Below are 24,523 nucleotides of genomic sequence, written 5' to 3'. Positions count from 1 at the left end.
CAAAAGAAGCTAATTCAATCCAATTATACTGACAGAATCCAAATCAGCTACACACATATTACAAATGAATCAAATCAAACATTGCAGTCAACGTGAGTGTGGGATTCAAGTTGGTTAAAAGTTTTTCTACAGCATTCATTCATCCTGGATGAGCTTGTCGTGACGGTGGTACGTTATATGTTTGACTTTGAAGCAATCTCTCATACTGAGAACACATGTAGCAACGTGTGTGGAAAAAAATGTTTTTTAAAAAGTGTTGACTGAGTGGGGCTGAACGCAGAATAACACGAAGACATGTTTGCACTTTTGAAAGTTTTGTAAATACGAATTATTTTCCTTCCGTTTTGCAAATATTCCACTGTCTTGTTCTAATTATGTTTGCCTGGATTACAACTGGGTCCGTCCGTCCGGCCGGCCAGATGGATGGATGGCTGGATAACTGTGCAGCATATTTAGTACTGGAGAGTGTGATAGTGTAAAAGTCTGAACAGTACATGTGGTCCATTCTACTTTTCTTTTGCACAAGATGCTTTGTGATGGCACTTGATGACGTAGAATGCGAATCTTAAATACCGTCTGAAAGACGGTTTTACAGTGTCTGTGTAACCCTCCAGAGATTCCTGCTTAATGATTGCAATCTATCGAGAAATGTCAAAGAGTGATCCTTCATCCATGCAGAGCCTAAAAAGGCATGTCTGTAGTTCATCTTCAACAACATTATTACTTTTTAAAATCTTTTAAAGCCACAGCAATTCATTTTTAATGTGAATGAATATTTCACAGCTCTAGAGTTACAAAAGGACAGAGTGGGAGACTCCAGATGATATTAGAGATGTGTGGTACAGGCGCAGAAAGCTATAGCTCTGAGTCCAATGTCTGTTCTTATACCCAGTTTGCAGCGTTGCCACCTTACGCTGCGGTCGGAAATGCGATGACATGTCAGTAAGGATAAGAGCTATGAAGCGCTCATAATTAGTTTGTGAAGAACTGTAAGTATTGCCCCAAAGTGTTATCTTAAATCTCTCCAACTGGATCTATCTAAAGCTTTCATTCTAAAGGTGTTAGAGACTCCAGGAGCAATCACCCACCTGCACTGCATCAATGCACCTGACACGCTGTACATAAAGGTATCACCAATGCAAAGAGGAATAAAGAATAAAGAGAAAACAGCATTAGCAGGAAATGAGGCCACAGATAACAGTCAGCAAGCAGGAATGAGGGAAGAATGCTTCCTCAGCAGCCTTTTTTTTCCTTTCTTTCTTTTCCTCAATTATCTGCTGCTCACTGAAGACGATGATGGATAGCATTTGAAGGGGAGGCGTGGAGGGGAACTCTTACTGGACTTGAAGCTTAGCTGAAACCGTATGGTCAAGAGAGCCATTAATCCATCTCGGAGTGGCGACCCATCGAACTCCGCCGGCAAAATGCATGATTGAGCTATAGACGGAGCAGTTGCACAGATAAAGCGGCAGAGTACAGATCTGATTAGGCTCCTGTCTCTGCACACTCCACGGGGATTAAACACAACAGCCCCTTGTTAGACCTCCCCACTTTGTTCCATACGCTACGTTTGCTGTAAGTGGGAAAAAATATAGCAGGGAGTACAAATCATCATTCCCCTCATTACTTCACATCCCTGCATGGACTCAAAATGTGATTCACATATTAATATGCAGCTAATTTGCTACTGGTGCTGGTTAAATAACACTGGATACATTATGTATTATTCCTCCTTTAGCATCAGAACTTGATACCAAATAAAACACTTATTTATACGTTCTGTTTAGGTACAAAGTGTTACACTCTCGCTGGTATCTGCATTTGCATGCCTAAAGTGTCATTTGCATTTTTACATAAGCTTTGCCCAGAAAAATGTCCTGAGTAATAGAGAACAAAGCTCTGTGTGCAAACCCACAGAGGCACAGCATCAGTTCATATTTAATATTCAACATTTGGATTTTATATTTAAGAGGAAAAAGGCGCTTTCTTTACTGAATGAAGCAGACATTTGATTTATCAGTCTCTCAGAGTGATGTGAGGGAGTTTCGGGCCACTCTTCTAAACAGACTTTTGTTTCAGCACACCTCTCTTAAGATTGCTGTGAAGCATTTCAGCCTTTTGCAGTTATCCTGCATTAGAAATGCTGCCATATTTGAGATCGTCGTTATGTTCATAACCTGGTTTGAGACGCAGTTGAGCTGGTATAATTATTGGCCTCGTATCTGACTCTACACTGCTTAACAACAAAGTAAGTTTTGTCAAACATGTCGCCGTGTACGATGACTAGTGCCGTCAGTCAATTAAAAAGCGTAATCGGATTAATCACGATAAATCGCTACGTTTAACTTTGTAAGCTTGAAATATAAAAATGCACAATTTCAAAAAATGCTTTACAATCTCAAGCATCTCACTTTCCCAGTTTCCATGTTCAGAAAGTTTTAAAAGAAGTCATTTTGTGTCAAACATAATTTAGAAATGCTAACTATCTATTGGTTGTGCTTTGTTGGAAGGATAAGTGGAAGTTAACGTGTTAACTTAATTTCGGGAGCAGGGTCACACCCAAACCACACCTCCTACTCTTCAAGCAGCCTATTTATACTCTGCTTATCCACTCAACTCAGTCTGTCGTGTTTCCTCAAACCCACCCTCCCTTACCTCTTTCATTTAACACTTCTTTATTCATAACTGTGCATTGTTTTTTCTTTTTGCTGTAGGTTTCGTCTGGGGGCTCCTATGTTGGCTCGGGAATAAATAAGAGGAACAGCCTCCCGAAGACATACCCCCACTCAGAGTGTTCACATCCCAAGCCCTCTGTCATTCTCCCAGATGACCAAATCAAGATCGTCCATCCCTCCATCCTTTCATCTCTTCATCCCTTCCTCCCTCTCCCCTTCCTCCCTAATGCATTTATCAATAAATCTTTAAATGCATACGTTTGTGGTGTGGTCCTTGCTAGTGAATTCACTGCTGCAATAAGTGGGCTACATAGTAACTCAGTTTTATTTAAAAGTCCATTGCTGTGTTTTTTAAACTGAAAGGCTTTTAAGTCATTTAATCTTCATTGTGCAATATTACCTTGTTAAACTTTTCTGATTAATCGCATGCATTAATACATTAACACTGACAGTCCTAATAATGACTATCCATGGTTCCATATATTTTGGAGTTCATTTAGGATTTCAGCTTTAGTCTTTTTCCATTTTGATAAATGTTAACAGTTGGATTTTAAACCAGGCCGACTGATTCTGAGCGTGAATTGTTGTGTTTCTTTGCAGTTTTTCTCATCAGTGCACAGTCAAACTTTGGGTTTCTTTTGTTAAAGCTTATTGTGACTCTAGTGGCCTTTATTTTTGCAGTAATCAGACAGGAAATAGGGGGGGAAGAGAGAAGGAGGGAAGACATGGAGCAAAGGTCTCAAGGTCAGGAATCGAACCGCAGAGGGCTGCGTCGAGGACTAATAGGCTCGATGTTCGGGGCGCCCGCTGCACCGCTAATGGACCTGTTTCGAACGGTTTCCAATTGTGAATAATCTTTTGTACTATTGATGTTTTAACCGTCCTTAATGTAATGGGCAGCAATAATTGCTTCTTTGAGGTGATTCCGGATATCGTCTACTTTAGCACCGAGTTAGTATGCACCTTTCTCTTGGCCTCTTCAAATCCTTTAGAATAAGTAAGGACATAATTTGTTTTTTCCTACAGTTTTCTTATGTAATTGTTGGAAACATTTTCCTTCTCACAAAGTAATAAATGAAAACCAAAGGCTTGCACTCAATGTCTTTACCTCCTATGCACTACTGCTTAACATGAATACATTTTAATTTAAATAAAATCAATTTGCTGAAATTATCACGAGTGGCTTTAAATCTAGTAACGCCTGTACTGGTAAAATCAGTACTGTGATTTGTAAAAACCAACAGCCTTGGATATAACAAATATGAAAGTGGAAGGAAAATTTTATAATTTGAAGCGGACTCCTTCAGTTTATGTGTTTATTACCTTCTGTACAAGAAAATCTAGTCTACAGGGAGGGGGCTTTAGAGGGCAAGTTAAAGAACAGCTGCTAAGGCAGCAGGAAGGATTTGCAAGATATATTCATATAAACTTTTAAAGTCTCTTTTTTCCCAAAGCCTGATAAGTTCACAATAGAAGTAAAACAAATTGTTATGCTTGTATATTAACAATGACAATGTTATATTAAAGGTGATACGACAGTCTCAGCACAAGAAAAATGCAGGATTTTAAATTGTTTAAAAGTTTTATTAAAAACAATTTGTTGTTTCATTGTTGAGTTTACATAAGTACAATTTGATTTCACAATAAATCAGATTGTACTCATGTTAACACCGTTGGACACCTCCTCCAGATTCCGCCAAAAATGCATTTAAACGCTGTTAGTGGTGCTGATGTTCTTCACAGGAAGAGGGACCCCAAATCAAATTTTGCTTAATGCAAATGTGGCCAACGCTGTGTGATATATGGCCACAAAACACCCATTCCTTATATCGTATATTCCATGTTGAAAAATTGATATTCAAGCAAGGCACTTTTTTTTTTTCTTAAATTATATGCATGCTGAAGCTATGTGTGTAGAGAAACTGAACCAACATGTATGCATATGCACAATTCAGAGACTTCTCAAAAGAGAGCTGCAAATTAAAATCAAATGAGTTGTTCTGGCTTCACCCATTTTATAAAGCAAAGAAAGGGAGAAAAAAGAAACAAAGGAGCTGTATATTCTTTAACTGCGTGTTAGTTATTAGAACTGTCAAGTGGCTCAATTAGTAAAATCTTATGGCCATTTTCACTTTATGTTAACTCATATAAATAAAATTTACTCAAAAACTAAAACCACTTTTATAAAATATGGAACCTACAAAATACAAATGAATCAATGAACAGTGTTTTGCAAAAATATTCACGTGCTTTTTTTATTTTAATTCCATAGAGATAGTTATTCACCTCACCTGACCAGTGGGAAAAGGAGAGTCTTATTCACACAAGAAGCCGAGAGGCTCGTGACAACTCTGGAGGAGCTGCAGAGATCCACAGCTCGTAAATGTGTCCCTAGGACAAATATATCTAATTATGTTCAATTAAATAGCACCAACTTACAAATGTCATCTCAATGCACTTTAAAATGCAAACTGATCAAATTTATATACCGAAATGTTGAACCAAATCATTACAATCATACAGACGGAAATAAATCTGATACTTTTGAGTTTGATCTAACACAATGTAATCAGATTCAGTTCAAAATATCAACTTGCAAATCAATCTTTTAAGGAACCAAACCAATGGCACCAGATCATTAATGTTGCAGCAATCTCTTGGCATGCATGATAGTATAAAGGGACAACTCTCCTGTAACAGGAAGAAACCTCCAGAAGAATGTAGCTCAATGTGAACACCTGTCTTCAATTCAAATGGGAATTTGAAAAGACAAAGTAGACACTCTCTGGTCCACAAGTTTGCTCTGTGTTAGAGAATATTTACAGCAAACGGAGTTAACGGCTTTTTAGTTGCTTCGTTTGGAAGACAAAACACAACATACCACATCATCTATGAGCCAGTAGTATCATCTATAGGAGGAAACACTGAGTACATTTAATAGTGTATTCATGAAGAGTGACGGAAAGCATGAGATTGTTGAATGAAATCCATAAGAAGTCCTGTTTGCAACTTGCCACAAACCACACAGGATAAAAACACGGAAAAGGGGGCTTGTTCCTAAAAGGGACATGTAACTGAACTTGACATATAAACTAACAGGGCACCTTCCTCACAACAAAGCACGGTGTTGGGAGCAGCATGATATGGAGATGGTGGTCTTCAACAGGAAAAATAAGATACATGGCCCTGAAAGAAACAATGGACTTCCGAGTTAAGACAACCACTTTAATCACAGCCAGAGCTAGAATGGAGTGGTCTAGATCTGTGCATATTCATGTGTTACAGTCCTCTGAAGGCCAGACCCAAATTCAATCCAGAATCTTTGGCAAGAGTTCACAAACACTCTGATGGAATTGCAACACACATAGTTGTGTAATTATACATTACTATGTGTTGGTCTATAAAATAAAATCACCTTGCAATTTAAAGTTGTAAAATAACAAAAACATGAAACAGTTCAAGCCAGCACTTCAACAGGCACCGATTTGCAGCAAATAGTGCCTAAAGCTTTGCTGTTTCTCCTGGAAGTTAGATTTCAAAGAGCCTTTTAATTGATAGAATCTGCCTTGTCAGATTCTCAGGCTTTACCATCAGTCATTCTTACCAGGCTACACCTTATCTCCAGATATTTCTCTCCAGCTGTCTGATTCTGTCTTTTTTTATTTTTTTTTTTTACTAAAATGAACTCAAATCCCTGGGAGGGTGTGGAGGAAGAATATATAGTTTTTCTCTCTCAAAACAGGAAAACCCTTCACTCAAAACACAAGTGAAAAGGGTTGACACATGATTGAGAGATAATACTGCTTTTTGACCACAAAAGAATCTGACTTAAAAGGTTCAGAGTGCGGTTTAAGAATGAAAAAGCCTCTTGAGAGAGGAAAAAAATGTGGGTAAAGTATAAGCTTACCTGCTTACCTTCCAAAAAAGTAATATTCAGACATATCAACATGAATTTGCATTTAAATTCTCAATAAATCGCTCCCTTATGAGGCTCTCCTTTTGTCTCATTCCCTTTCAAAACTTCTGATCTTTTTTCTCCCAAATCCTTTTAGCCATTTATATATTTCCCACTTTTCCACTCTTATTCTCAGTCACCTTCTTTCTCGTCTTCTGCCACTCTTCCTTTCGTCATGTCTTACTTGAGGAGATTTAGTGAAAATAAATTGCAGAGCATAAAAAGACTAATATAGTACTTTGAATCATTTATGTGGTGTACTATAACCAAACTTCAGCTAACAATTGCGTTTTTGTTTTTGTGTTTTCTTTTTGAGTTTGAAGATATTTTGTAGCAATTGGGAAAGCCTTCTGAGCTCTGCATAATAATGAATAATAAATTTGTGAGTATCTGAGCACACAGTCTAAAGTGTGTACTTGCAATTTCTCTCAACAGCAGTGCACCATTACAAAGACTGATGATGAGTGTTGCCTTGATAATTGAGTTATGCCTTTCAGATTTATGAGATAACCAACACCTCAAAGCTGTTTACATCATAGTTTTAATAAGCAGAGAAGTGCTTTGCTGTTGCATCTCAATAAGTGCAAATATTTAAGAAGGAATATAATTACAATTTAAAAAAAAAAAGAAACAATTTGATCATATAGATTTACAACATGCATTACACATTATGTCTCAGAATAAAACCGTATCAAGACAGATAAAAGTATTTTTATTGCAGACAATAGGTCTTTAAAGGGGTGCTTGGTATTTTTTGGCAATGTGTGCAGGTACAGAGTCCTGCTCACAAAGGACGTCTCTCTTTGTATAGCGTGTGCATGAAAAAGGTTTCAATCTTTGAACTGAGTTACTGAAATGAATTAGCTTTGCTGTGATGTTCTACTTAGGAGATTTCTGTACCAATACGTTTTGCCACTCTCCTGTTGAAATATCTAATTATTCTGTCAGATTCTCTTTTTTTTCCCCTTTCAACTGCTCACATCTAAAAGTTTTCAGTTTCACAGCTTTTCACAGTTTTCATTTGCCCTTTTTACGGCCTTGTGCAAAGTGCTGTTTAAAGCTTGGGAACGGAATTATTTATACAACAGTGTCAGAATGTGTATGTGCGTATATTTGATACAGTTTAAGGTCCATTTTTTATGACAAACACTAAGACCCATTGTTTGTTATGGGATCCAAAGCCTGGGCCCCATAAGAAGTAGTGATGTTTTGGGGTTAGGATTTAGGCAGAAATAGTTAGGTAACATACATGTAAGGGTTACGCTACAGAAATGAATGAAAAATGAATGGAAGTCAAAGTTCCTGTGAAGATAGAAAGGCACACTTTGTGTGTGTGGGTGTGTATGTGGAAAAAATATGCATTTGCTGTTCAGCTAATTAAATTTAAGCCATGAGGATGTCGGTTATATGTTACAATGTATAGATGTAGCAATGTTCTGGTGACGAGGGGCCATTCTTTTGAGAGCTGCACCCAGCTGTGCTGTCACACGGTGCAGAACAACAATCCTGCCAAGCCATAAAACAACCTCTAGATCTGATGTGATTCAAAATGACAGCATGATGCACACATAAATGTGCACTGAGAGAAACTCTGTGCTCTCAGCATTTAGAAGAAGAAGGAAAGGCAATGATAAAGCTGAGGAAATTCACACATGCTTAGGTCAAACGTACCTGTAGATGATGCAGGCGCAGTCTCTGCAGGTCCCACAGTTCTCAATGTCCTGCCCCGTCCTGTAGGAATGTCTTCTGTTGAAAAGCACACAGATGACATATCAGGGGTACCAGGGGCATGTGTTGCTGCATGTCCATTTGTGTGACCCCTCTGATATATCAAGTTACCTCACTGAGCAGCATTTCTGGCACAAGGATCTCTGAGAGTACGCCAGTCTTCCTGAAATCATCCCTGATCAGTTTTTAATGAACTACACCCCCTCCAACAAGCTCCCTCAGTTATGTAAACCACGAATCGCAGTGTCACTTAGGGCATGAATTAATGCTTAGAAGGTGAAAGTCAAGTTTGCATGCATACAAGCTACTGTGGAGTTCTGATACTAGAATGGGCAAAATGAGACAAAGGACCTGCCAGTCACATGCCTGGGAAGTACAGTTTCTGCATTAAAGTTGACATAATATTGTGGGATATTCTGTCTGGATACAGTTTTAGCCAGATATTTACAATCAATGTTTGAAAAACCCTTTTCATTTCTCATGGTCTGACAATACGCTGACAACCCTGTTTTGAGTCATTTGGGATTGCTGGTACTATTTCTATTTACTCAATCCTGGAAGAATAAGAGATCATTTTTAATATTATTTATTTACTTAGTCGAAATTCTGAAATCGACATAAATTTCTGTTTTGTTGTCTATTTAGTAGAGTTACATTTTAAACTGTATGACTCGTGCACACATTTTCAGCTTTCCCTACAAATTTTTCTATTACATTGAGATTTGGCCTTCCCCAAACATTCACCTTCCTGTCTTTCAGCCATTCTCAGACTTATTTGGTCGTTCATTGTCCATTTCGAAAACACATGTGCCTAAGCTTGAGAATCCTAATTGATGCCTTTAGGTGTTGTTTGTAATGTCCACACTGATCTTTGCTCGTGATTCTAATCCATATTGTAAACTGCATCAGGCTCTCCTGCAACAAAACACCCACCCAGCATAATACTGTCACTCCCATACGTCTCAACCGAGATGGTGTCCCGAGGTCTACACGTTTCTCCCTTTGCAATAAGCGTCATTATGGCCAAACACTTCACTTCTAGTATCATCAGACCACAGAACATGTCTTAAAAATTAAACATCTTTATCACGGTGTCAAGTTCTAAACTGTGATCTGCCGCTTTTGTTGATTTTTGGGGTAATGGCTTTTTTTTTTAAATCTCTCTGTGAACACAATCTCATTCCTGAGCAGTATGATGAACAGTTTGATCAAATCTTCAGGAAACGTTGCAGGACTCAAGGACTGGAGTTTGAGATGACAGAATTAACCAATTAGAAGTCTGCAAAGCCTTTGCATCATCATCTGGGCTTTCCAAAACAGTTAGAGGTCAAATAGTCTTAGCATATGTAAATCCCTGATTTTAATTAAAGTTATAAACAATTCTCTAAAACGTATGGCATCTAGCAAATAGAGATAATTTAGAAAATCCAAACTGACTTAAGAAAAAAAAGGTTTACAATGACATAATGTCAGGTTGTAAGTCATAAAATGTGTTTCTTTTTAAATATAGAGCATGTAAACATCTGATTTCAGCCGTACCACTAAAAGCTTTCTATGGATTCATAGATCCACACCCATTTACATATCGCTTCCTGTCCAAGAATGTTCCCACATCATATATGTACTATTTTGGTGCGATAAAGCGAGAGAAATTACTAAGCCGCTTACAACGCAGGAAGCAGATTAATTAAGTCTTGATGGGAACAGTAAAGGGTTTACACTAAGAGGCTTGGTACATCTGAAACCACCAACATGACGGCAGCTAAATGTTGATTTCTATCAAACCTTGCATGCTGCACGCATGCATGAAGCTGCTTCAAATGGATGCAACTGAGCCCCCTAGAGATTTCCTGTAGTCTGACGTGACATAAATTCTTTGACATGCAGATAATTTAAGCTTGAATGGCTGATATGAGACATCATAAAAATAGCTACACATTCCTCTTAGTATTCAATGTGGTATTTCTTCATCGCTTTTCTAAACAAACCTAGATGTTTTACCTTGTTGTATTTCTCTTTCTACACAAACTTACATTGTGTTCCACTGTACTTATATTGTGTACTTTTTCATGAAGTATAATTTGCCTTCAAAGAACCACTTTTCTATACCAGTAGATAATACATGAGTTAACAAGCCTTAGCCTCAGTGTAAAGCTAAGCATACATTACTTTCCCTCGTGGAGTCTGAACTTTGAAAAGAGATTTTTGTTTTGTTTTTTAATAAAACTATGAACTCCTAGGCTAGAATCTGACATCTACCTTTAAAATCATACTTTCATACTTTTTTAGGACAATATCCTAAATCTTTTCTTTGGGTCAAAGGGAATTCTGCATGGTATAGAGAAGCAGATGGCCTTTTTACACCACTCTTGGCCCTGAGCTAAGATGTCCAGCAAGGGCAACATTTACAGCTCTGTTCGCCTGAGGGTTTTAGTCATTATGTATTTACGGCTTCAAATGCTGGATCACTCCCTTTCTGGCCCAGGGCTTTTATGTTGCTTTAAAAGTCAAACGAGTTTCTTTCTCATGCCTTAATTTAACCCTGGGTGACAGGGTTGAACTATCACTAACACTACCTGTGGATTATTCAGCACCTGAAGCATGTAGTTATAACCACTCCTGTTTCTGAGAACTCAAGAAAATGTAGGCTTCAGAAGTAAAGTTTCGACCTCCCAGACTTAGAATAGTTCAATCCAAATCATGAACATTGATATCACAATTAACATTAAAATTTTGGGAGGTACAAATTGGTCAAAGGGAAGCACATATCTGGAGTGTCACAGTGCATCCCTTAAAATGAGAGGCGTCAGCTGTTATTTTATAAAATGTAGAAGCCCCATTGTGCCATGCAGAAGCAACCAATGTGGGTAGCTTAATAGAAAAATAATACACATCATTTTGTTGTGGGTTTTCTTATGCCACCGATGTGAGTTGCCCCTTACAGTAACTTCACAGTATTGCATTGTCCTACTCACCCATCTCTCTCTGCTTCCTTTTTCTCAAGGTCTTGAATGACATCCAGCAGGACCTTAATCGTATTCTGGCTGGTCTCCAGGACACCCTCCAGACTGTGAAGCTGGTTCTGCAAGCTACGAATATCATGCAGGGGTCCATTGGGACTCAGGAGCTTTTCCGTCACCCGTGATGGGTCCAGTTTACACCTGGCCCCAGACATCAACCCTCCAAGAATTTCCTGAACCTGTCTTAAAGTGTCAGCTTGTGTGGGACTCAGCGGCCCAGTTGCAGGCTGGCCCCCAGAGGCAGAGCAGCCCCTGGCACCAGAGCAGCCCTGCTGGTTTGGAGGCAGAGAGTGTTGGCTGTTTGGTGTGTTGGGCCTGACGCTGGCTCCTGAGCAGAGCATTTTGTGTAGCACCCCAAGCTGAGCCTGGGCTGAGCTAAGACAGCTGGGCTTAAAACAGGCCTTGGCAGGGGAGGAGGTAGAGGAGCGCCTCTCTCCCTTCATCACAGCAACTGGCGGAGTTTGAGCTCTGTGCTTCAGAGAACTGGCTCTCCCACAGAACTTGGGTGAGTCTGTACACTTCATATCTGTCGTATCCTCCTTTTTCGCTTCCCTATCCGTACCTTTTTCATTGGCCTTGCTCTCTGTCCTGAGCATTGGTGTTCGGGCTGTGGCAACTGCTGGCTCACTTCCTTTTTTCCGTGGTGTGTAGGGAGGAGGTGGTGGAGGAGGAGGTGGAAGTCGAATGCCCCTCTTATCCTGAGCATTATAGGGCGCTTGTGAAGGGGGAGTGTATGGTGGTGCAGCACGAAATGTTGAAGAGTACAAAGGAACAGCTTTAGTTGGAGTCCCACAAGCTTGAGCATTCTGAAGGGTGGACACATATGCCTTCACAATTGGAGGTGGAGAAGTGCAAGATTCAAGTCTAGGGACAGGGGAGGGATAAAGGGTTATCCCTGTGCTGGCAGAGGGGGTGTTTTGAACTGTTTGATACGGTATGTTACAATGAGATACTGTTTGTATAACAGTGGTGTAAGAAGGTGACGTTTGATTAATCTGGGGTGTGTGGGGGCCACCTGGATGAGTACTGGTGTAATATGATATGGATGTGCAAGACAGGGCAGTCTGAGTCACAATTGTACAGGGTGTGAGATTTGTGAGATTATTTGTTGGACCTGATGGTGGCTGTTGATGTCCTGCATTTGGGACAGCATTGGGCTGTTTGTTAGGTTCACAAGATGTTAAAATGGTGCTTATATTTGGAGTAGGGGTGGAACAGATTAAGGAAGAGGATGATATTGATACTGGGGATGTGCAGTTATATGAGGAGGACTGGGGGGCAGTAAAGGAAGGACTTGAGCAAACAGCAGTTTTGCTGGGTGGTGTTGGTGGAGACAGAACAGTATAATAAGGAATAGGGCTTTGGGCAACAGAAGGTGCAGGAGTGGAGGAAAGAATAGGTAGGATGTTTGGTGGAGGATTAGTGACACTTGCTGGCTTAGTAGGAGATGAAGAAGCTGCTTGATAGCCTTTTTCAGTGATTTGTACTGGTGCATTAGCCAGTGTTGGAGGAGAAGTAGAGTAAGGCACAGTAGAAATTTTGGTGGAGGGAGGATTTTTAGCTGCAGAAGCAGACACTGGGATGTCAGAATGTAAGCTGGGCGATGCAATTAAAGGTGGAGAGGCAACGGAGCTACAAGTTGGCAATTGTGTAGTGCAAGGTTTATGATTCGGGGAAGATGGACATGGAGAGTTTGCTTGTTTTTGAGGGGTACACTGCTCAACATTTTGAGGTAGGGTTGGACAAGAATTAGTGGTTTCAATTTGTGTTGAGCAGTGTTTGTCACTCAAATTTAGAGACTGATGTTTACGTTCAGTTTGACTTTGGGTGGTGCAATGCTTTGAAGCTGGAGGTGAGGATAGACCCTCAGTTTGAACTTCAGTCGTACACAGTTTGGTATTTGTAGGAGGAGGAGATCGAGGGGGGCTTTCAGTTTGTGTGGGAGTGGTGCAGAAGTGCACTTCTTTTCCAGGATCACTTGTTGTCCGGCTTAGGCGCTTTCTCCTCCTTACCACTGAAGGAGTGCTACTTCCCTGGCGCTTGGGACCATCTCGGCAAGATATTGAAGAACAGTGACACAGATCACTATTGTGAAGAACTGAAGGTGGACAGCTGTGTCTGGATGGTTTTACCATAACACCTGACTTAATTTCTGTCTTTGATACTTTGGATCTTCGTTCTACCACAGTTTTATCCCCACAGCTTGGAGGTCTGCTCTGATCTTTGGACCCAGGCAGCACATGGTTGTGGCTAAGGTACTCATCTTGAGAGTCATGCTCATCATCTCCATCCACACCAACTGAGTCCCCAATGCTGTGGCTACGTGCATGGGTGGATGAGAGAGACTGAGGTTTTTTGAGGCATGGTGAAGTCTGAATGGCTGTGCTGGTGCTTGTACTGGGTCTTCGTGTCATTGGTAAAGTTAGAGAGTTAGACTGTGGTGGTGCCCAACATCTGCGTGTAGGACCAGGTGTTAGTGGATGAGGCGGGGCCCGTGCTAAAAAAGCAGCCACCTTTTCTATTGTACTTGCCATATCCCCACGCACAGCCCCCACCACAGAGGTTTGACCAAGTAGGCCCTCTGTGTGTGGTCGGTCTGTCCATGGCTGAGGGGACATGCTGTTGTGTTTCCGGAGAGGATGTGGGCTGTCACGGTCCTTGGCAGGCTGTTGACGGGTGTTGTTTTCTCCTGTTGCACTGTTGCCACTACTGCTACTGCCATCCTCAAGGTCTTTGAAGCGAACCTGATGTGTGCGGTTGCGACGCCGCTTGAGCCGACTTTCAATATCTGGTGAGTCTCGATTAAGTAGCACAGAGCGTACAGTCATTGTTCCAGGCAGTTTGTCCGCCAAGGTGCTCTTGCCGTTGCTTTGGCCTGTGTGCAAGTGATTAGGCTCCTTGCTCACCATTTCTGTGGCCTCTCTGTTTCTTCCCCAACATTCACAGGCAGTTTGCCGTTTTAAAGGCCTTTTTGTTTACGCGTCAACCAGGAAAGTAAGTTTTTCATTACTGTTTTGCTATAGTATTAAATGCATGTGAGAGCTATGTACTTTATTGATGAGTCCCATTTTCCTCATAAAACCGAACAAAGTTCGGTCAACTCCTGCAAAGCTTAGTCCATTTGTAGAATAATTGCCAAAGCTTGTTCACATCCCTTGAAATCAAATGTTGTCCCCAAGAAGAATTACTACAATGTCCACAGGTAAAGGTAAACCAACATCATAGACGGTAAAAAGGGTGTGTCAGATCACTGTGACCAATGCTAAGTTCTACAGCAACTGTGAATTTTACCTTCACTTCTACAAAAATATGACATATCAAGATAAATTAGAGAAAAGCAGCATCAAATTTTGTTAAAGTGAACATGTCCATGCTTTTATATGTCCTTTAAATTTGTGCACATTTTCCTTTACTCCCATTTCTCCCAATTTCCCCTTGCAAATATCATGAGGAGGTCAAAAAGGCTTGCAATGCCAATGGAAAGAGAGTCAGGGAATATAGCCTGTTCATCCTTAGGTTTGCATACTTGGCAGTCCCTTCTTGTACTCGTGTGTTGTCCCCTGATCCCTCAGGAGATCCGGTGGCCCATGTATGGGTTGGTCTTCGGAGGGTCTTCCCATAATGAGCTGCCTTTTGAAACTTATTTCGGCAGATTGCTTTGTCGGTTTTGTTGATTTCACTTTCTGTATTTCAGTTCTGGAGTCAAAGTGTCATTCTCCCATGGCTGAAGATGGTGTTGGCTCCTACAGAGAAGTACACAAAAAGGGGGGGGGGGAGAAGAGACTCTAGTTGTTAACAAATGCGCATCTGTTTCAGCAGTTGTTTGAGATAAATAGGATGACATAAGGTAAGCAGCTATTTTAAAATGAATAAGGGTACAGTCCACACAGTGGGAGGAAGAAGAATAGGAGAAACGACTGAAGAGTTGGAGGTGGTGGAAGACTACAAGCAGCGGAGAAATAAACACCCCAAACAAGTGAAAAGGGATTGTAATTAAGGCCTATTCATATTGGCTGAAGGGGGTACTTATGTTTTATGTCTATTTGATTTTCTCTGTATCATTAGCAATTGTTAAACGTAGCGTTGCTGTAGAAGCAACGAAAAGTGTTTTTTCCAGCTTTGGGAACATAGAGTGACTGTTATCATATTTCCCATGTACATGTGTCTTACAGATTTTCCTTTTCCTCTATGTTTTAACAGTCTGCGGCTCTGTTATCAGTTCTTGATGATCTGCCACGATGACATCCTCTCTGATTCATCTGGTCACTCTGTGGCAGTCTGTCTCCCATGCTGTGGTTAGTAGTATGTTCTCGTCTCTCTGATGCTGCGGCATGTTTGTGATACAGATACTATATATATATATATATATATATATATATATATATATATATATATATACACTGTATACTACTTCCACTGCTTGTCCGCATTGCTAGCAGTCAGGCGTGATGCTGTCGTCTGCCTTACAGGATCTATGGATTTGTTCTTTGTTATCTCCTTGTGATAGCCCCTGACACTGACAGGCCCACACGCTAATTCTGGGTGCGAGTGTGACTGTCCGTACTCTTATCTTCTGTGGGAGGGGTAATTAGTGACTCCTTCACAGCTCCCAGGTTATTTAGGGAGTGTGATACCCGAGGCCCTGCCACATTTATTTATGTCCACCATTTTTTTTCTTGCTATCTCACTCTCTTTTTGTTGCTCTGAGGTGAGGGATCTTTGTCACAGCCGCACCCTTCCGTCAACCTCTTTAAAAACATGGTTATTAGGATTAATTATGATTACGGTCACACAGACAGAGCCTCAAGGAAAATAACAACCATAGTGAATTATGAAACATACCACAAAGTTCTGATTCTTTTTACTTTCTTATCACTTCTGTGTGTAAAGATGAGCTAAATCGCCAAGACCAAATCTCTCTTCGAAACGATAAATATTCTTATGCGTGGATAATCTATTTTTCTGCTACAGAGGCTGAAAATACAAAACAAGGATTTATCTTTAGCTCAATAAGGTGACTTGCAAAACTATTCATACCTCTTAAAAGAGGTATGAATAGAGTGTTATGCAAAATCAACCTTTGGGGCTTTATGTCATAATGTTATTCCCTCATCAAAAACATACCCAGAGCGATGTTTTGACTCATTCATACATGTTTTGAGGTATCACTGACTCTCCTGTGGCAGCCATTTGGGGTGTCCTAACACTTCCTTCTGCAAAGCGCCGCCTAATTCCCCAAAGTTTTGCCTTAGAGCTGCAGTCTCCAGCCAAGCACCCTCTCCTTGCACTTCCCCAGCACATTTCCACCAGACTAGCAGCGGCCACAGTTAGCACACATCTGGTGGAACTGCGCATCTGTTGAGCTTATCATACAAACTACAATACTTCTAATAACCGTTGTACAATGGACAGCATGGGAAGCATCCCTGAAGGGTGAGTGTTGGAAAGGGCAGGAGGTTCTTGATGAGATAGAGACCAATTTTTCTGTCTGATGCAAAGTCACAATATTTTTAAGTTGTTTGTGACATAATACAGCATTTTCATAAGAAATGAAGGCAACATGCTTGATTGGGTTATAAAATTGCACTCTGTGCATAGAATATACCAAGTCTTAAAACATCTTCAGCTTTTATTCCTTTATAACCACAAATATCAGTTCACTTTAAAAAGATTTCATGTGCGGTAAAACAATTTGAATTTCATGTATCGTTTTCCACTTTACAATTATTCATTACTTTGTCTTTTTTGACTGTTCGTCTATCGCTCAAAATCCCCCAAAATGAACTGAGGTTTGTGGTTGTAATTAGGCCCGTGTAAAAGTTTGAGTAGTATGTACTAATTTTGTTCTTTTTATTTGATATTTATATTATTTCACAACTCTACCAGGATAAAATTCTCTTCAGACTTCCCAGTTTAATCCGTGCACTGCCAAAGGAGCATTACCCTCTCTTATTGTACGGGCTGTCATCCTGAGTGTGCTCTCATTCTATCTTACTTGAAACCAGGCCTATTTTTCTCATTTTCACCCATCACTTGTGTCTTCCTCTCTGCCTTTACGACACTGTTGAAAATCTCCCCTGTCCGCGTCCGAATTCTTTGCTCTCAGCCTGCAAACTAGCCTTGGGTCAAAATTTATGCCGACAGTTTAATGAATCCATACCCTCTAATGCTGCATGAGCTCACTCCAGGGGCTGAGGCCAGCCATTTACCCACATGTGACATTTCCATGTTAAGCTTTTATTGGCAGACAAGAAATAAATCACCAGGCAAGAGGATGAATGTGTGCAACGGCATAACGCCAACAGGGGTCATAACTCTCTATCGTTATTATTTAAGATTTACTCCAGCCCTCTTGCTTCTTGGTAGCGTCTGTGAGATGGCTTTACTCCGAGTACAGGCATCTATCCCCTCATGTGGGGTGACAATAATGCCTGCATCGCATCCAACTTGTTTTTTCTAAACCACGGTTACTCAGAGAAGCACAGATCTCACGGACTCAAGAAACAAGAACATCCTGGACGTGCAAATCCAATTGCAATATTCTGAGCCTGGGGTCCTACAGGAGTTGTGAGAATTACATCCATGACAATAACACACCTTTGGCTCTCCCTGTGCCAGAGAGGTAGGGGAGGGGGGTTCTGTGGTTTGAATTGTTATGTAAAGTCATGTCAGATCAGATTGTCTAGGCATGCCTAAATTTGTCAGACAGGACTAAGAGGAGGAGGCAGGAAGAGGAAGGAAAAGAGATAGACATGCTTAGTTATATTTAGAGATGCTATGAGACACACAGTGAACTGCGAGGAGTAGGATTCTGAATAAGTAAGAGGGAGATGGGGCGGAGGGAAAAAGCAGGGGTGGCGGAGGGAGGGGTGGCAGGGGCGTGGGGAGAGTTGGGTTGGCAGGCCGCAAAGCAGGAGGGAACAACCCCTGGCAGCAGAGGAAATGTCATGGTTAGGGTTCAGTGAAGTGGTAAATCGGGAGCATCAGCGCGTCAGGGCATTTAAGGGTTTACTGAAGAGGAACTAAGAAAAGCTATATGATCAGTCATTGGCCCTGTGAACACAAAGAGGCTCCTGGTTTATACCTGTGCTCTGTCAGAGGAATTAACAATGCTCTCGTGGCTCTCACAGTAGACGCACACCGCGCCAGCCGTTGCAGTTCTCCTGCGGTCTTGTCAAAAGGGATCACCAATTCAGAAACAGCTCCCTGGGAGTTGCTATTAGATGCCTATTTTGTCAGGTAAGCACTGTGTTCAGCAAAGCGCAGCAAAGTCTCACGCAAGCGGGTGTTTCATTTTATTTGATACAATACAAGCAGCGAGTGAATTAAAAATTGCAAATGCACGACTTTGTGGTGACAAAGATTTCTCTGTAAACACAAGCACAAGCATATGTAAGCAATCTTAAACCACACACTCCCGGAAATTATACGGATGCCTTTTGGAAATAAGGGAGTAAACAATTTTGACCTAAAGCAGCTATAATAAGCATTTTTTTTTTTTTTGCTATTTAGGAAAATAACACATTCTCAGTAAGATGAGCATCCTTGGATTGTCCTGTGAAGGAGACAGAAGAGTTTCAAACCAGTTCATTTGTATTTAACATCCTTTACTCGACTTCCCCTAAATAAAATCCACTGCTGCATGGGGAATCATATTTTATGTAAAACATGTTTGAGTGGGGCTGCACAGTGGCACAGTTGGTAGAGCTGTTGCCTTGCAGCAAGAAGGTTCTGGGTTCGATTCCCAGCCCCGGTCTTTCTGCATGGAGTTTGCATGTTCTCCCTGGGCATGTGTGGGCTTTCTCCGGGTACTCCAGTTTCCTCCCACAATCCAAAAACATGACTGTTAGGTTAATTGGCCTCTCCAAATGGATGGACATGTTTGAGTGCCCTGATAAAATGCTACATAAGTCTGATGCCATTTCATTTGTGGTTTGTCACAAGCCTACAAGTAGAGCATGTGGATGGCAGCATCTTGATATTAGGATGTTTTTTTTCAGTAGGGTCAGGACTGGTCAGAGCTGATTACAAAATATATAGATGTAAATACAGTGTAATATGTATTTTACACTGGAATGTTGATGTTCCAATGAAATGTTGACTTTGAAAAGTCAACACTGAAAAGTTTCTGTTAAAAAAACAAAGATTTTTCACCATTTTCCACATTGTGGACCAAAAATGGGTTCCAGAGTAAAAATTTTGTCTATGTGCATTTGTGTGGACAACAAAAATGCATCTTTTGTGAAAAAGGTGATGTATTAGCCCAAACATTAACCTGACCTATAATCTGAAATGCATGTGTATAACAACAACGTTGGATTACATGTTTAAAATGGCCCTGCAGCTGCTGCAGCACCTCATTAAAGGTAAAAACGTTCCACAAAAGTCTGGTGAGTGTTGTTCACCATTCTTGTTTTCTTGTCGTGTTTACCTCTAATCTCATGTGGCGGCATCATGCACAGGTCCAATACTCGATATTTAACGCCACTTACAGGTCTGGAGGAGTAAAAACAACATCTTGTTTTTATGTGGATGAAAACATTTCTGAAAACGGTCCCATGTGGACACATGTATTTTTAAAACTGGGGCTAGAAGACAACCTGTAAGAGGCTCTCGAAGACTTGAGACTAGAGAGTAGACAATCAAACCTTAGCAGGACAATGACAGGAAAAGTACAGCTGGAATCCAATTGAGAATCTGTGGCAACAGATTTTAGATGCACTCTATACAAATGCAAGTTTCTGAGTATTATTTGAGATGAATATGAAAATAGTTCAGCATTTTTCTTCCACTTCACCATTACACACTACTTGCTGAGGGTCTATCACAAAAAAGTCCAAATAGTCTACACTGAAATTTGTGGTTATCACAATGACAAAAAGTGGAAAAACATGCAGCATGAGTACTTTAGCAAACACTATCTGGAAACACTGTATGGTGTTGATGCATTTGACTGATCTCATCCATCCAATCATCCCAAGCAGCAAATCAAATCATGCAAAGGAAATGTTCGTATTAAATGCACTGCATGGGAACTCAGTGAGTACAACCATTATGATTGTGTTCAGATGCTGTTGTAATAGCCTGTTTGTCTAAAACAATCTCCGTGTGGCCTTTTAAAAACCAATGAGAGACACAATTCATGAACCGAAGTGAAAGCACTGTATAAAACATGCCCACAGAATTATTTTTGTAAATAAATATACACTTACGACTCAAATCACTTAAGATAACGACGGAGCATTAAACCATCTGGTTCATTGTTGTCTGAATGTGTTCTAGATACAAACCTAAGCTGTTAGTGTGGCTGTGCAGCCTGACGTGGCTTTTCTTGTGTCAGCCTGACCTATTTGCTTTTTCTTGCAGATTTTTACTGAAAGAAATTAGGTACTGGAGTGTTGCTCCTTAAAGCTGTACATTTTTGTGTGACACTAAAATGCAAGCCAAATACACTAGCTGCAAATAATGAGTCCCAATCATTAACATTTGCAACAGCTTAGATGATTCTGTGAGCTTTATTTGCCATATAGGTGGGCAATCTAATATTTACAACTTGTCTTAGCTACCATGTTATGGTTTACTAAAGCACATGCTGCTTGTTTTGAAATGAAATGTATCCTTATGTGAGTTTTTCTTTGTATTTGATGAAGAAACATTAAGCTGTCTCCTGTTGCTTAATATCTAGACATCCCTCTGATCATCAATTGAAAATGTTTTACGCAAATTAACTTCTGCTGCCATTAATTATAATTTACATTAACATAAATGTTTGCGGAGTCATTGGTTCGGCTCTTCATAATGATGATGTATCACAACTGCTTGAGTTTTCCTTCCAGAATGTGTTTGCCAATAATGATTTGTTCCATCTGTCCTCCTCTGACCAAAATTCTTTGCCTAATTTGAAATTCCTATTTGTAGGCCAGTGAATTGGAGCAAGCATACTCAAGCAACTGTGTGCAAATTTGAGAATGTCTGCCCATCACAAGAAGATGGAGCAAACATTGCTTGCTCAAGAGGTAATTTATTATTTGGGTTCTGCATCCATCATTGCAAAAAAAGAAAAAAGAAAGTTTTACTGAAGTTTAAAGTTAATATCTTTGTAATTTGTCAGGAACAATGCAGAACAGACTAGCAAGCTCATAGATTCTCTACTTATCTGCAGAGAAGCAGTGTCACTTCTTTACAAATCAACGAGTACATAATAGTGCATTACCTCTAAAGCCAAGTCAACGTCAGCTTTATAAAAATTGCCGGCCAGCAGACAGAAAAGCTCTCCAAATGTGGAGAAAGTGAATGACAGAAAAATGGAGATTGGTAAATACTCAGCCGATGGGAAAAGAAAGACACATGAAATTGATTATATATAGATGTATGTAACGTATGCATATTATGCTGACCTGCAAGATAATATGTTAAATAAGAAAGAAAAAAAAGTCTTTCTACTCATTATCTACTTTAAAATTCCACATTCCATTTTCCAGATGCTAATTTTTTAAACATATTTTGGACTAAACCCAAAGTTAATAATGGCAGATGTCCACTAAAACTAAGCATGGTTTTACTGCAGGACTCGTCCTGTTAAAAACAAAAAAACAAACATCTTGAGGTTCAGAATCTTGCCCAAGCGTGTGGCCAAAATCTAACTCATGATCTTTCAATTGCAGGATAACAGTTCTTCTTACTGAGCCCTCAAAATAAAAAAATAAAATAAAATCAAGGTTAAGTGAGAAGTAGACTGTTCTCTGGAAGCTCCTAGTCCATCACAGAGTAACATATACAACACAGCACAATATAAACCAAGGCCATTTAAAATTGAAAATCAACCTTACAGCATGCGTGGAAACCAACATGTCCACATTAGTTCACAATGTTTTACCCATTCGTACATGGTTACAACAGGATCCAAATCTCTGTTTCCTCCCATAGTCTTAAAATAACCAAATTAAGTTAATTGGGAACCCAAAGTGTCCTACAGAGGTGTGACTGCTTGCAAGAGTAGATGTCTGTTCTGTGCATCTCTGTGTAGGCCCTGTGATGGACTGGAAACCTGGGCATGATCCCTTCCACTTGCCCAGTGATTGCTGGGTTCACCAGCAAACTCACTCAAAATGAGCAGGATACTACCATTAGGAGTAACTTTAGGTTTTCTTATCGTATCATTGGAGGTCTGGTTCTATATTAAAGGTGGTCGTCACTAACCCTATCAGGGGCCCCCTGTCCTACGTGGCTTAGATGTATTATTTTCGCCGCCACACATCTAATTTAAATTAATGTGTCGGGTTTCTGTATATCCTGAAGGCAGTATAGACATTGAAATAGAAGAAAACGTCACCTTTCACCTGAACAATGTGAAAATATGGTTGAATAGCGAAAACATGATTGGAAGGCTACTGAGGTTGATCAAAACGGTGAAATATGCCTGACTTTCTTCAGGTTCAATTCGGATAAAACAGCTCGGTTTCATTTTTAAACATATTTCTCTGGGCTTCTATGGAGGTTCACGGCTTGGAGATCGAGAAGTGATGGTCCGATTACACATCTAACACATGCAGGACAGTGGGCTCTGATGACTGGGGTTGAAGACAGAGCAACCCCCGTAGAAGAATTAGCCATGGGGAATTATGCTATTAAATATTGTAATCAGGAGGAGGAAATATCTGTAAAAACTGTAATTAACTATGAAAACAGTAAACTCTAATGGCATTTCCAAACCCTGAAAACTGACAGTATGCTTAGATCACTTACTTTTGCATGCTGTTTGGTGGTATAGCTGCACTAATTAATGTAACTAGTGAAGTGAAGCAGCTCATTTCATAAAAAAGTTTTATTTTTAGAGCAGGCTTTGTGTTTTTTAAGAATTGACTGGATGCAGTGGAAGATTTAAAGCCAAAGAGACTTAGGGATTTTTTCAAAACCCTTTCATTGTTATTGCAATAAATATTCTGACATATTGTGGTACAATTTAAGTCTACTGCCCATCCCTAATGAGCAAAACGTGTGTGGGGGTTTTCAAGTAACAGTTAAATTATACTGACGGCTGAAACTTTAATCATCAAGCAAAATGTTGTGACTGTGCACATTATTTATATACAATATGTTCAGACTGAAATGTTCTCAGCGTTTATTTTTAACAATTATTCCAGTAAATAGATTATAAAAACAATGCTTGAAAATCAATAAATCAGCTTTCTTTTTTCCCAAGCTCTTCCGGAATGTCAAAATCCTTACGTTTCCATTGGAATCCCGCAGGAATGTGAGGGAGAAACCTGTGCGACTTCCCTTACAAAGGTGTGTGTAAGGGAATTCGCGTGTTCATGAAAATGCAGATATTGCTGTGAGTAGGTGACTAATGCTACACCAAAATACACTAGACTTTTCTTAGAAACACACACAGGTCTATACAAAAGGAATTCCCTCTGTCAATTCCACCTCCTCCGGAAACTTACACCAAACACCACAGACACACACGCACACATGCGCGGGCATACACTGCCTGAGAAATGATAAATGTGTAGAGAAGGAACACAGCTAGAATCTGCAAAGCTACATCAAATGCTTTAACAATCTGAGCTCCTGGCTGTTTAAATCTTCTCACGGAGCAGTGCAAACTCGGAAAATAACTCCCACACCTGCAGTAAAGCAAATCCCTGTATCCAAATAAGCAAAATCCATTTCCCCAAGATTTAATTCTCTCTCTCTCTCTCTCTCTCTTTCTCACACACACGCACGAAGGCTAAGGTGCAAAGTGGGTCCAGGAACACACCTCCATCATCAGTAGAAATAAGTGCACACAGACTCGGCTGCCTAAAACACATAAACAAAATCCGAGCATGCACGTGTACTCACGCATGCGAGGATGCGCTGCACTGCACTCTGCTTCTCTCCTCTTTGTGGAATTCAACAGAATGCAAAGAGAAACAAACGAGAAGTGCGACGTTACTAAATAGAAAGAGGCGCTCGAGTTGTTTCTGAAATCTGTCCTCATCTTTGCTTCTTCTCACTTTGCCATCGCTATGGTGATGCTGAGAGGAGGCTGCTGGGTAGATTGCTGTACTATCTGCCATCAGGACACAGAACTGAGTCACACATACCACATCTACAACATCCCTCTTCCTGTTGCCCTCTGCGCTGACTCTTCCCCCCCC

The 24,523-nt window shown here is 40.3% G+C and overlaps 1 protein-coding gene across 3 annotated transcripts in view; it reads right to left on the bottom strand.

Moving 5' to 3' along the window:
- Positions 1-24,486, bottom strand: part of LOC103473459 (proline-rich protein 36) — a 49,373-nt gene extending 24,887 nt beyond the window's left edge. The window contains exons 1-4 of one of the 3 annotated variants that reach the window (XM_008423736.2): positions 24,380-24,480; positions 24,225-24,264; positions 11,334-15,121; positions 8,302-8,376 (exon numbers count right to left, since the gene is read on the bottom strand). In XM_008423736.2, coding sequence (XP_008421958.1) covers positions 8,302-8,376; positions 11,334-14,287 — 3,029 coding nt within the window. In that variant the 5' untranslated portion in view covers positions 14,288-15,121; positions 24,225-24,264; positions 24,380-24,480. Of the gene's footprint in view, positions 1-8,301; positions 8,377-11,333; positions 15,122-24,224 lie in introns of all 3 variants that reach the window. The other 2 variants (XM_008423737.2, XM_008423734.2) reach the window with 2 other exon arrangements.
- Positions 24,487-24,523: the final 37 nt, after the last annotated feature.

The sequence above is a fragment of the Poecilia reticulata genome, linkage group LG12 (genome assembly GCF_000633615.1).
Source record: "Poecilia reticulata strain Guanapo linkage group LG12, Guppy_female_1.0+MT, whole genome shotgun sequence".
Classification (NCBI taxonomy): Eukaryota; Metazoa; Chordata; class Actinopteri; order Cyprinodontiformes; family Poeciliidae; genus Poecilia; species Poecilia reticulata.
This window is presented reverse-complemented; position numbering and strand designations above follow the sequence as displayed.